Consider the following 13,561-nt stretch of genomic DNA (forward strand, 5'->3'; position numbering starts at 1 on the left):
AAGTTATTCACCAGGACTGTGTCTATACTCATTTAAAGACAGGACCCGTATGTGTGAAGTGTTTTATACTCATCATCTACAGACAGAACCTCACACCTATAGAACTTATTTGTAAGGCTTCTTGCAACAAGTTAGTGGCTGCCTCTGGGTGGGGCACACTGTAACAGCTTTGTTTTAGAAATGTCATAGTAAATACATATGAGCCCATAATATATTCATAGCTAATTGCGCCTTTATATATTAGCTTATAATTCTGAGCAGCGTCCTCAGGAGTTATTACATGGGTTATGACAGCATTTATTTTCTGTATTCCATTTGCTAATTGAAGCCACCATGTGGAAAGTGTGTAGTCTCTGGTCGGAATGTCCCAGAAGTTGTTAAGCACACTGTGTTTCTTACCATTCAGTGTGGCATTGTTGACAGACACGTCTGTTCTGGGGATAAAACACTATATTTGATAGGCTAATGGAGATAGCCAGAGGTCCCCGGGGACTTAGACATCTGGCAGTGCAAGCACATGGTCTTTACAGTGTTTCCATGGATTCCAAGATAGTTTTGTGCATACGACACTTCACGTGTCTGGGTTGCTGTCCAGTAAGGCACCTGTGACTTGAACCTTGTGTCCAACACAGCCCTTGGCTCTGCCCAAGTCCAAACAGTTCCTTCTATGTGTGGATTTCAGAGGTGTTCATAAGAAGACTATCGAATGTGCAAACTAGTATTTATGGTGACTCTTGAAGAATACATGTTATATTATGCACTGAGCTGGTAACCTTATGATCAGGAAACTCCATAGACAGATATTAGTTGTTAAATAAATTGTAAATAAAGCCATTTTTAAACCTAAATGAACCAGCGAGGCCAGTAATTTAGAACAGCATAGGAGTTGTGGTGCAACACTGTATACTATAAATAAGGGACCTCCAAATTTGCCCATTTCAAGACTTGAGCCAAGTCATAATTAGTCTCAACATCTACATTTTTATAATGCAGACCTTGTCATTCCCACCATGAATATATTTTAGGGTGGTTGGACCTGAAGGTACTTGGAAAGGCGGGACTTTGGTTGTAAGGTTTCAAACATACACAGGCCAGTCTGTGAAGACCCTACATGACTTCTAGTGAATTGTAGATTAAATATTAAATAGTCCATCTTGGCTGTCTTTTAAGATACTCAAAACATTGTCATGAAATACTCAAGTTCATGAGATATGTCCCCACAGAGAGAACAAAAGAGTTTTATTTGAGGAATAAAGTTGTGGAATATGCAATCTTACAGGGATGTGTACATGCCTTGCTGCTTCGGGGTCAACATACAACTCTCCATCCTCTGGGCCCCTGGCCATAGACAGGCCTAGGATGAACATAGGCTCTCACCACTGATCAGAGTTTCTCAGATGAGTAGACTTCCTAGTAGACTTCAAAAGATCAGGATTCAAATCCAGGTCCAGCAGAAGGAGCTTGCTGCCAAGCTCAAGGACCTGGGTTTAATCCCTGGGAACGACTTGATGGAAGGAGAGAACTGATCCCTGAAAGTTGTCCTCTGACCTCCACAGGCACACCATGGTATACCCACGCTAAAGAATAAAGACATAATTAATAGATAAGTTTAAAACCCGCCATGTCTTCTCAAGTACTCTTATGAGCATGTCCTCCTCAGCAGCGACAAGCTCACTGAATAACAAGACCCCAGAGACTTAATACAGATTTAGAGAAAGTCACAGAGGGTGGATTGTTGGCAGAGAGGCCTCACTGAGCCGATGTTTGGGTGAAAGGATTTGATCTCAGAGAACTCTGGGGGTAAGGGAAGTGGCCCATGGACTGAGTTGTCTCCACTCCATCCCCATCCACCATGTGTAGGTGCTAAAACCAATGCACCTGGAATTAAAGCTGGGCCTAGATGGAGATGATGAAAGTCAACTGAGTCCAGAAGTATCAGTGTCCTTCTGGGAAGTGACAGAAACTTGAGAGCCCACTCTCTCCACGCAGAAGAATGGCCCTGGGGAAGTAATGAAAGTATGGAAGAGAGCCCTCAACAGAACCTAGCCATGTTAACATCTGATGTTGCATTTCCAGCCTCCATAACTGTGGGAAAATACGTGTCTAAGGGGTGTGTGTGTGTGTGTGTGTGTGTGTGTGTGTGTGTGTACAAAGAGGTGTGGTTATGGTTATGTAGGTCAGAGGTTGATGGAAGGTGTCTTCTTCAATGCCCTCCACCTTGGTTTTTGAGACAGAGTCTCTCACTAACCCTGTAGTTCCTGATTTATCTCTGGCCAACAGGCCCTGGGAATCCCCTTCTCTGCCCTTCCAATGCCGAGATTACGGTTGCACACCACTGCACCTGACTTTTCATGTGGGTGTGAGGGCCTGAAGTAGGTCCTCATGTTCGCATAGTATTCTCTTGACCAGCTGAGCCATCTCCACAGCCCTACATGCCTGTTTTGAGCCATCCGGCCACTAGTATTTTGTTTGTGCAAGCTGAGCTCTGGGAATGTGTATCCAAAGAAAGTTTCTAAGTGGGGAGGGATGAGGGCAAGTGAGTCCCCAGAGCAGTGTGCATGGTGTGGGGAGGGGGGAGCAGTGCAATGTGAAGGCACCCATAGCACAGGCCAGGGAAGCCCTGTGGGGCTCTGATCAGAAGCAGTGGAAGTCCATCACCCCAAGGAGTAGGAGGGACTCAGCAGTGGGGGTGTGGTACCAGGAGGCCCAGGGAAGATGCTAAGTTCATGGGGATGCTGTGTTGTACTAATGAGATCAGAAGAGGGCTAAGAGGATTAAATAAAAGGTGATCATTGGTGGCCTTGATCAAAAGAAATCAGGGAATCGGTGGGAAAGTGGGTAAAGGGAGAGTAAAAGGAGAGAGCCATAGGTATCACTCTAGAGGAGTCTTTTGAAACGCTTTACTGTGAAAATGGTCCTGTTGTTCCTAGGAGAAATTTAGGGAAAACAGAAATGGAAGAGGAGGGGTTGGGAAGGAGGGAAGGACAATAAAGAGAAGTCAGAAGTCAGATAAAATGTTATTAAAACACACGAAGCTCCCTATACTGAGTGGACCCCAAGAGGGCTTGCCAAGGCCTAGGTAAATTGAACAAAAGGAAGCAGTATTATGCTCATAAAATGGGCCCCTAGAAGACATGCAAGCGGGAAGTTCTATAAGGAAGTCACCTCCTATCCGGTGGACAGCACCTACAGCATTTAAAGAAGGTTGTGTGGTCAGTATGCAATGGCAAGGTGCTGTGCACTGTGAAGGCAGACGATCCGCACTGACAGCTGATGCGCAGGTGACAAACAGGTCAGGAGAAGACAGAGGCTAGGCCCTTCTTTCTCGGTCTCACCACTCAGCCTCTCATTCATTCTCCCTGTCTGCGGCTGCTCCCTTCTCTTTCTGTGTTACTTTATGAACTTTCCTTACAGCTGTTTGCAACAGCGTCATGTGGGTACTCAGTATTTGTCATTTAAAGAAACATTATAAAATGGAAGAGGGAGAGCCTGGAGAGGTGGCTCAGCAGTTAAAAGCACTGACTGCTCTTCCAGAGGACCCGGGTTCAATTCCCAGCACCCACGTGGAAGCTCACAACCATCTGTAACTCCAGTTCCTGGGGACCCAACACCCTCACACAGACCTACATGCAGGCCAAACACCAATGCACATAAAAATAGAAAAAAAAAATGGAAGAGGGAAAGCAAATCCCACCATAAGTGGAGTAGGGGAGGCCCTCCAAACACAAGGTCAGAGAAAGGAAGGAAGGAAAGGAATGAACAGCACACTTTATAGTGATGTTAATATTCGATTAGACTTCATCCAATCTCATTGATAATGATGAGGAAAATGAAGACGTGGGGACAAAGGACAGTTCACCAGGTTGTAGCAGTGTAGAACCTCAGCGTGCGCAGCAACAAAGCCTGAAGGCGGTGCAGCATCTCATATCCAGACGGCTCGGGTTTGAATCCCAGCTCTAGTATTATTTATGAGCCTCAGTCGACCTTAAGGGAGTTGTTTAAACACCATGTGCCGGCAGGTTTCCCATACTGACCACTGAGATGCTAGTTATAACTTTTAACGTGGTTGTGTTAAGGACACCAGTGCAATGTTGATAGTTCCTGGCATTATGAACTCTGACATCATTGTTGTTCATAGTATTGCCTCAAATCATGGAAAGCAAAAACAGGATCCCAAGGTCCCAAGGAAAATCAGCACATCAGTGATCTTGTTAGGAGATATTTATCTTCCTTGTCTCCCTAAAAATATATGTCTGAAAATACCTGAGAAAGAAAGAGATAGCTACAATAAAGTGTTTCAACAAGCTGTTCTATCCTCAAAGTCATTGCGGAATCATCCAACATAATAAATAAAACACAATCTACCTAACACAACTGGGAAATAGAAAGGAAAAAACAGATAAAAAATAAAACTAGAAATCATAAAAATGGCAGGCGTTAAATCAGGCACCGCTATACCTATAAATGACTTAAGTTAACGTATGAAAATACAGTCTTAGATCATATCAAAACACAAAAGCTGATCATTATATAGGTCACGCCTGCAAGTACAATGTTCTAAAAAGGAAAATAAGCTAAATATAAGTTTCTGTAACAAAGAATGACTGTGATCAGTGACATGGGATTTTTTATATATACTTAAAAATACAAGTAAAAAATGTACAGGAATTGACTATGAATCAGGTGACAAGGTAAAATTACAGGTAATGTTGTACCATTTGTATCCAAGCGATACAGCAGTAAATTTCCCATAGTGTGCAAAATACCACTCCAAAAACACGGAAATGTGCAGAGAACCTTAAAAACACCATTATTCAGCAGCTATTCCATACATCCTTACTGGAACCAAATAAGTTGGGTAAATTGACAAGGAGCGGGTAGCAGAGATGAGCCTGTAGACTCCAGAAGGCTGAGAGGGAAAACATCCTGTTACTATGGGGGCATTTCTCGAGGGTCACTTAAGTAGGTGATCACAGGAAACTGGGTGATTGGTAAAGACGTGGAAACAGAGAAATTGGCACTGTTCTGGGATAGCCACTTTCGTCTGCAGCATAGATGAGTGTGTCTGCGTTGAGTCACTATCACGCTACCACCTTGCCAGTGGTCAGTCTGGCTCTTCCACATGGTGGAGAGCTGGGCACAAGCCAGTCTCTTCCGTGCGCATGATTCCCTACCCACCTGCTGAGTCCTCTGCCCTAGAATTTAGTACCCACTCCCCAGCTGTACCCAATGGTGCTGGAGGTCTCTGTGAGGGTCTGGCAGGAAGCCATGCCGTGACATTGGGGGTGAGGGATGCAGCCCAGGGGACACAGACACAGCTCTGCTCCTCAAGAAGCAGGCAAGGACCCGGACGGTGGTGGCGCATGCCTTTAATCCCAGCACTTGGGAGGCAGAGGCAGGCGGATCTCTGTGAGTTCGAGGCCAGCCTGGTCTACAAAGTGAGTTCCAGGAAAGGCGCAAAGCTACACAGAGAAACCCTGTCTCGAAAAACCAAAAAAAAAAAAAAAAAAAAGGCAAGGGAGACTGATCTGTGTATTAAAAGATCCAAAGATCCACTTAGGATTGGAATATGAGTTATTCACTCCCTTGCCTTCTTGGTGACACCAGTATTATACTGTCACCCATGTTCCAGGAAACCATATGTGACCCTAACTACCTTATTGGCCAGTTATTGATGTTCGTATATATTCCCTATTAGGTTCTTGTTAGAAATTTACATACCAATCTATTTAAACTGGTTTGAGTTTTCTTTCATTTTGTTCTTACACTTGTGTTTTCAATGTGCCTATCTTGAATCCCAATCTGAACATTCAAGTTCAAACTTGGCCCAAATGGTAAAATAAAAATCAAACAAACAAACAAAAACCCTAAGGAAATCAACAAATTATTAACGTGCTCCCAATGCAGATGACATGTGACCAAGGCACCCGATGGTTGAGATTTGAAAATTGACAATGTTACCCTCATTGCCAAGAGATGAAAGGCACCTGGCAGACTCTGGTGGGTGCAGGGGTCAGTTACACGTCCATGAAGGACTGGAGAGTCTTCTTCCCCAAAGCAGGGGACAGAGCTGCATGGTGGCCCTGCACACCCCGGTCCCCCGTTGTTCTCACACGGTGTTTCTCCTCTGCTTCCAGGTGGAAATTGAGAAGCTGGATTACCATCATTACCTGCCTCTGTTTTTTGACGGGCTTTGTGAAATGACGTTTCCCTATGAGTTTTTTGCTCGGCAAGGAATCCACGACATGCTGGAACACGGGGGGAACAAGATTCTACCTGTCATCCCACAGCTCATTATCCCGATAAAAAGTAAGTGAACAGGTAAAAAAGCGTCACTCTGTCTCACACCACCACGTTTGACAACTTGCTAATTAAGCAGTAAAACACAACAGACCAAGACGATCCCCAGGCTGGTGGGAATTTTTATAAATTGGCTTATGAGGCCAGACAGCTGAAATCTCTGAAAATATTTCTCATCACTAATACTATACCAGGACTTAACCACAAACAAAACAAATCACGTGAGAGTCATGCTAATTTGAGATATTGCATGGCTGTGACGTAGTGTTCAGACACTAACTTGTCCATTCAGGGTAATGTGTGTGACATTTTATGTGTTCTCTACGCAAACTCCACATTCTTGTTAAACAGCACCTCTAGTTTTTTAAGTTAAATAGAAATACAATTTTGCCGAGTGTCTGTGAGGTAGTAAGAGTCTTAATTTCGGGATCTGGAATGCAGAAAATAGTTTTTAGCACAGGGACTTTTGAATCCACAGTGGGTTCCTGCAGTGACTCTCAGAGACAAGGACCGCTAGCATTTCTGTTTATAGTGTGAGAACATGTTCCTTTCTGCGGTTTGCTCAGGCATGACTGCCTCCAGCTTGCCAGAAAGCAGCCTCTCATGCGGCTTGCTGAGGTGTTCTGGGAGTTCTCCGGGCACCAGACGAGGTTTTGGTTGCTCTCCGTCTTGTCTGTCTTCCTATCTTCTGCTAGCACTGGTAATAGAATCACCATAGGCTTAGCCTGGTGTTCACCATGGAGACCCAGAGAGGTCTGCCTATCCCCAGACGGAGAATCAGGCCGTCACCTCTCACCAGTCACCACATACCCAGTGCAGCTTGGCTGTGCCTTTCACTGTCCTGCTGATTAAAATCAGGAGGTCGGAGCCTCCGAGAACTCCACAGAGGATGAAGTTCTGTCTTTTCCCTGCCTTGAACCACCCCGGGTATTCCCACCTGCCAGCTTTGGACTCAGCTGGCCCACAGCTCGCACAGGGTGACAAGGACCTTGCCTCCCCTCCTGACGTGCTGTGTCATCTCCTATCCAAGCCAACGGCTTCCCAAAGACTGGAAGGCCCTTTCCTGGGCTTCTAGGCTTTCGGGGCCCACCTTGATTGTCTCGGGTGTGCTCTGGCCACGTGGTGTGACCAAAGTGAGAAGAAAAGAGATCCGCACGGGGACCACTACCCAGCGCCTGGAGAACTTGGTTTTGCTCATGGTCATCTTTTGTTGATTTGAAGTAAGTAAGCAGCATTAAGATTTGGGACTTGAGTACTTCGGCATTCAGTTCTCATCACTACTCACAGAGTCAGCTCTGGAACTTTGTGGGCTGGCTTTGAACTTCTGGAGAGATGGTAATATACCAGCACACTTCTTCTACCCAAGAAGGGTCAAAGCTACCTCGTGTGAAAAGGAAAGCCCTTCAAATGGGCCCTGAGTAGCCGGCAGCGGCCCTTCCTCTCATCTGTCAGCCGCCTGAAGGAGTCTTTACAGGGCCCTCAGGAACGAGACAGAGGCCGAGCTCGCTCGAACCTTTCCTACTTAGGATTTGTTCTCTCCACCGGGCCATTGGCTTAGAGGTGGTCACTTCTAATTGAGATACCACATTTCTTCAAAGATGATATACAAGTCTCACAGAGAAACCAAAGGGGCCAGAATGTCCCCTCCAGGAACCGCCTCAACATTTCTTCCCACACCCATCTTAGAAGAACAGCAAAGTCCAGATCTTGGTCCTATGACTTAAAATAGATACTCTGTCTTCAGATGGGTACCTCCTTGAGAGGCTCCCACACTTCCTTGGTGCAGATACTGAGTGCAGAAAGAGTGTTCCTACATGATATTTAAATTATTTTTTACCATTAAAGCAGGCCAAATCAGAGAGATGACCCTAGGTGAAGGGACAGGTAATCTGTCTGATCTGTGTTTGAAGACACATAAATAAATTGAAAGAAGCAATGCGTTATGAAGATAAAAATGATGGCACTGACATACCCCAGGTCATTTGCTGATAGAAGAAACATTATTAAAAACTCAGTAAACATGATTCATCAGGGAAAATTGACAAAATAGGAATCTGATAGCCCAAGGTTCCAGTAGCCAGGACAATCTGTTCCTGGTGCCTGTCATTGCATGGCTCTCCAGGATGTGGTCACCATATACCCGTCCTGGTTCCTGTCACTGAAAGTCAAGCATCTCTCAGGGAGAAATGTTGGTTCACTATGCAGCATCTTGCAGGTTTCAGCCCAGGGTGGGAAATATGTGCATAAAATACATCTTCCAGGTAGAATTCTGGAATGAGGCTAATTGATCTAGAAACAGGCTGATGTACATAACTGGCATAACATGTAGTAGCTGTGTGTACCTCATTTTCAAACCACACTATTGGGATAATTATGACTTTGGGGGCAAAAATGAACCTTCTATCACCTGCTAGCTGTTCTAATTAGTATCTATGAAGGCAGAACATGAGTAACTCACTGTAGGGAAGAGAGGTAGGATCCATTCGCTCTGTGCATTCCCAGAATCCGGGATTTATTTTATTAAGTAATTACATAATTGTTAATCCTGTGATGAAACATGGATGCACTCAGTGGGTCTAGTATTTTCCAACTGAAAAAAAAAAGTAAGAATAGAAATATAGTTTTCTGCTTTTTCCTGTTCCTCCACTTGGGACCCCAGTTTTAACAGGCTTTAAAGAAGAAAGAGTTTCCAGGCCGCAGTGGTGCACGCCTTTAATCCCAGCACTCGGGAGGCAGAGCCAGGCAGATCCTGTGAGTTCGAGGCCAGCCTGGTCTGCAGAGCAAGACCAAAAATAACATGAAGAAACCCTGTCTCGAAAGACCAAACTAAAAAATAAAAATAAAAAAAGATTATGCTTTGCCAGGCACTATGGTGCACTTCTTTGTGAGTTTGAGGCCAGCCTGGTCTACTCAGTAAGTTCCAGGACAGCCAGAGCTATGTAGAGAGACTCTGTTATAATCTGAGCTTCCTCTGCCTGTGATTCGACCCCAGTTTCTCAAAGTATTCTCCATCTTCTTGTTGTTTCTGGTGATAGAAGCTTTCTTGATGATGTGTTTGGTTATTTATTTTTCCACTAATTTTACTGGAGAATTTCAACTTAGAGGCACACGTCTCTGGAGTAGACACTTTTCCTGCATTCTTTCTGTGAGGACTTGGCTGTTTTCTCTTCCTGCCTCAGAACTCCCAAGCAGTGTGTCCTGCCTCACAAGCTGACCCATTCCCTAAACACTTTATCTTCTGTTCAGTTTTCCATCTCTGCCTCACAGTTCTACATCCTAGAAAACTTCCTGAACTTTACCCCCAACCTTAAAACATTTTATTTTAGCTATTCTTTTTGTTTGTTTGTTTGGTTGGGTTTTTTCGAGACAGGGTTTCTCTGTATAGCTTTGCGCCTTTCCTGGAACTCGCTTTGGAGACCAAGCTGGCCTCAAACTCACAAAGATCCGCCTGCCTCTGCCTCTGGAATTAAAGGTATGCACCACCACCGCCTGGCCTATTTTAGCTATTCTTAACTTTGTTTTTTTCTCATGTTCTTTTTTTTTTTTTTTTGGAGCTGAGTATCGAACCCAGGGCCTTGTGCTTGCTAGACAAGCGTTCTACCACTGAGCTAAATCCCCAAACCCCATACTCTTTTAATTTTTCCCTTATGAATATACTTTGTTAGTCTCTTATCTCTCAATGCATATATTTTAGATGATTTTAGATCGTTTGTTCTTAAAAGGCATTTTTTTAGGCTTTGGGGTGAGAGGGAACAGTGCTCCATGTCCTTTTACTCATTCACTATAAATAAATTGTTCCTTTGTCAGCATTTAAGTTAGGCAAGAGTCGACCTGTTAGTTACTAACAGAGTCTGATGTCCAGCTGGATTTTGGCTGTAACATAAGCTGCAACAACTTGAATGAAGTTTGACTATTCTGTGTGACACCATTACACTATTCCATGTGACACCATTACACTATTCCGTGTGACACCATTACACTATTCCATGTGACACCATTACACTATTCCATGTGACACCATTACACTATTCCGTGTGACACTGTTCCCTCACCTGTAAAATGCTGCTGCTGTATGCATTAACATCTTCCTTCTGATTTATTGTCAGTGTGGTTTTATATGGTATATTTATATTTTATATGGTATATTTCAAAGGTTTGTATTCTCCAGTTTGATTCAGTCTTACGATTTGTACCGCTTTATTATATGATTAAATTGAATTTGTTTATTCTTCCACGTTCTAGAACAACATCTTTTTATTGACTAACTTTATTATTTGGCAGTCTCAGGCACGTATGTGATGAGTTCTGATTCCTCCCTTTCTGTTTTGGTGGAATAAGTCTGTCTGTCTGTTTTTGCTGCTTTTGCTTTGCTTTGGGTTCATATGTCCTAAGTTAAATATGTATCTCTAGGGCTAAGGATGTAGCTCAGTAGCAGAGCACTCAGCAGGAGAACTGAGAGGTCCTGGCTTCAGTTTTCAGCACCGCACACAGGAGAAACAGTACTCCACTTCAGTCCACCTCACCACATTTGGTGACCATAGCACACCAGGCTATGTCTCCAGTTCTGTGTGAATTTTGACTTCCTTCCATTCATTTTCTTTTCCTTTTCATTTGTGACTATATTATAAATACTTTGGTAAGAGTTTTTGTTTATTCTCTGATTCAAGGTACTACATTGAAATCGATGAACATTTTAGCATTGAGTTTTTGTTACTTAATTTGTGTTACCTTAACAATAGAGAATACAGCTTTTCCTAACTTAGATTTTCTTTTTTTTTCCCCAAACATGCTAGCATTTTCACTGGGCTCTAAAAAGCTGACCTGTTGTCATAGTCTAAAATCCCAGCACTGGGGTGGCAGAGGGAAGGGGACCAGGATGTTAGGGTCAAGTTCAACTTCAGCTCAAGTTTGAGGCTAGTCTGCACTATGTGAGAACCTGTCTCACAACAAAAACAACTTCACACAAAGAAACTGTCATTTTGTTATCATCCCCAGAAGATAAAAAGAAAGCCCATCCTTATGAGGAAAACCTTAAAGTACATTTATTCTTCTAAATTTGTTGATATGATTAAAATAATTTGCATACTATTCTCCTTTTAATGCCTGGGGAGTGGATGTACATGTGTGCTCGCATGTGTCTGTGTGTGTGTATGTGTATGTGTGTGTGAGTGTGTATGTGTGTGTGTGTGTATGTGAGTGTATATGTGTGTGCTCACATGTATGTATGTGTGTGTGTGTGTGTGTGTGTGTGTGTGTGTATGCATGTGGACTCAGGTTCGTAGAGCCCCATGAACAATCTCAGTTGAACCAAGAACTTTCAAGTAAGACTAGTCTAGCCATACAGCTTGTCCCAGGGATCTCCTGCCTCTGCTTCTCTAGGACTAGAATTGCAGGCACAACACCACACCCACCTTCCTTGAATTGGGTGCTGAGGACTGGAGCTCTGGTTTGTGCAGTAAGCGCATTATCTACTAAGCTCTCTCCCCGGCCCATGTTGCTTTCTTCTTCAGGAACAGATAAGAAAAGGACTGAGGAAAGTATATAAAAGCTTCTCACTGTAACGCCAGCTCTCAGTACTGCTCTCAGTCTACAAGCCTTTCCCCGGCTTTTCTAGAATTGTATGGGCCCGTCCTTCCAGCAGCGCTGGGAAGCAGCCACCTCATTCCCAAGCCCTCGGGTCCCTCCAACTCAGTCACGTCAGATGGGAGGTGTTATCATATCATGCTGTTTCCAAATGCTGGGGTCAGAATGTGAACCACAGCTGGGCCTCGGTGCTGTGTGTGCGTCTGCAGGTCGCCATTGCCACAGCATGCAAAAAGCATCCACTCAGCCAACCACACACCACTCGGGCCTAAGACAAAACTCAGAGAAAGCACCAAAGGTGGAAATCATATAAAACACGTTGAATAATCAAAATGTAAGTTGTGCTGGAAATCAGTCTTTAAAATGATAGCTGAAACATTTCTATTTTGAAATTAAGATGTGTTTTTATAAATAATCATGAGCCAAGTTAGAAATCATAATTATTTAACATGTTAGAAAGCATATTAGCTGTACAATGATAAAAATGTTGCATTAAAATCGCAAACATTCACAAGAACATTGCCTGAAATTAGATTCAAATATCTGCTTTTTGTACAATGTGGTAAGGCATTAACTTACAGGAAATATATGAAATGTATTTCTAAAGCACATTAAAGACAGCCAAACCAAGTTCCTGTCTCATCAGTTATAGAGCATCATAAGAAACCAATGGAAGAATGAATTCAGAGTGACTGTCAAGAAAATTAAGGTTGAGCAGATCAAAGCTCAAATGTTATTCCATGTCTTGAAACTAGCAGGAAAAGCCATTCATAGTTTTAAAAACAAGGAATAGGATTCTTTGATGATGATAAAGGAAATTCTCTCAGTTGGAATACAGTAGGCTTTACAATAGCAACCAGTCTCCCAAGCTCTAGGGCATAAAGCAGGGAGTGACTTATACCAAGTCAACCTTCTTCCACAGGTTAGTGGGGAGCCCCGGCACCACAGTCACTCAGGAACGCAGCCTGATGAACATTGCTGGCCACAGTACCCAAGGGATCAAGGGCTCTAGAGGGTCTCCCACAGAGAATGCAACAATTAGTCACCTCATCCTGAAAGTAACACCCCTCACTTCTAGTCACCGCTCATCAGCCAGACTCAGTCTAGGGCTTGTCTAACCTCAGCAGGGCCCGAGTGCAAAGCCACCCTAGACATTATGAATAACAAGTTTCAGAAGCTCTGTATCCTATTATGCTCTGTAGAAGACTGTCACTTCCAATCCTGGTGGACCGTGTACCCGTGAGCTGCCGGCTTCCAACTCCGCCTCCCTGTGGTGGACACAGTGAAGGTCTTTCATGTTGAGTCCTTTCATCTCCAGCTTGTGCTCATCATCTGGCCCATGGGGAGCTCGTCCCTGTGTGATTCTTAGCAGCCAGCTAGGGTGGGGTTTGCATGTAGATTTCTAATACAACCTGCTGCAAATCCCTTCCAAAACCCCTTCTCCATTTTCTCCCTACTGCCCTCTGATGATGCCTCAAGCCATGTCTCCTGATGCTTTCTCCTGGCTCAGACCATGTACCTTAACCCTAGGACAAAGAGCTTTCATCTCTCAGACGTAACTGCGTGCGCTCTGTGTCCATCTTGATGATATCCATGTGTTCCCAGCATGTGCAGCAAGTTCCATTGTCAGCTTCTCGCCAGCTCCCTGCCTTGGCCGGTGTGAACAGCAGTGTGACTG

At 44.0% G+C, this 13,561-nt stretch overlaps 1 protein-coding gene across 1 annotated transcript in view; it reads left to right on the forward strand.

The window, feature by feature from the left end:
- Positions 1 to 13,561, forward strand: part of Pacrg (parkin coregulated) — a 467,338-nt gene that overhangs the window by 248,684 nt on the left and 205,093 nt on the right. Inside the window, exon 3 of the mRNA XM_059272848.1 lies at positions 6,138 to 6,309. Within this exon, the coding sequence (XP_059128831.1) occupies positions 6,138 to 6,309 (172 nt within the window). The remainder of the gene's footprint in view (positions 1 to 6,137; positions 6,310 to 13,561) is intronic.

This window comes from Peromyscus eremicus, chromosome 8b (genome assembly GCF_949786415.1).
Source record: "Peromyscus eremicus chromosome 8b, PerEre_H2_v1, whole genome shotgun sequence".
In the NCBI taxonomy this organism is placed as follows: Eukaryota; Metazoa; Chordata; class Mammalia; order Rodentia; family Cricetidae; genus Peromyscus; species Peromyscus eremicus.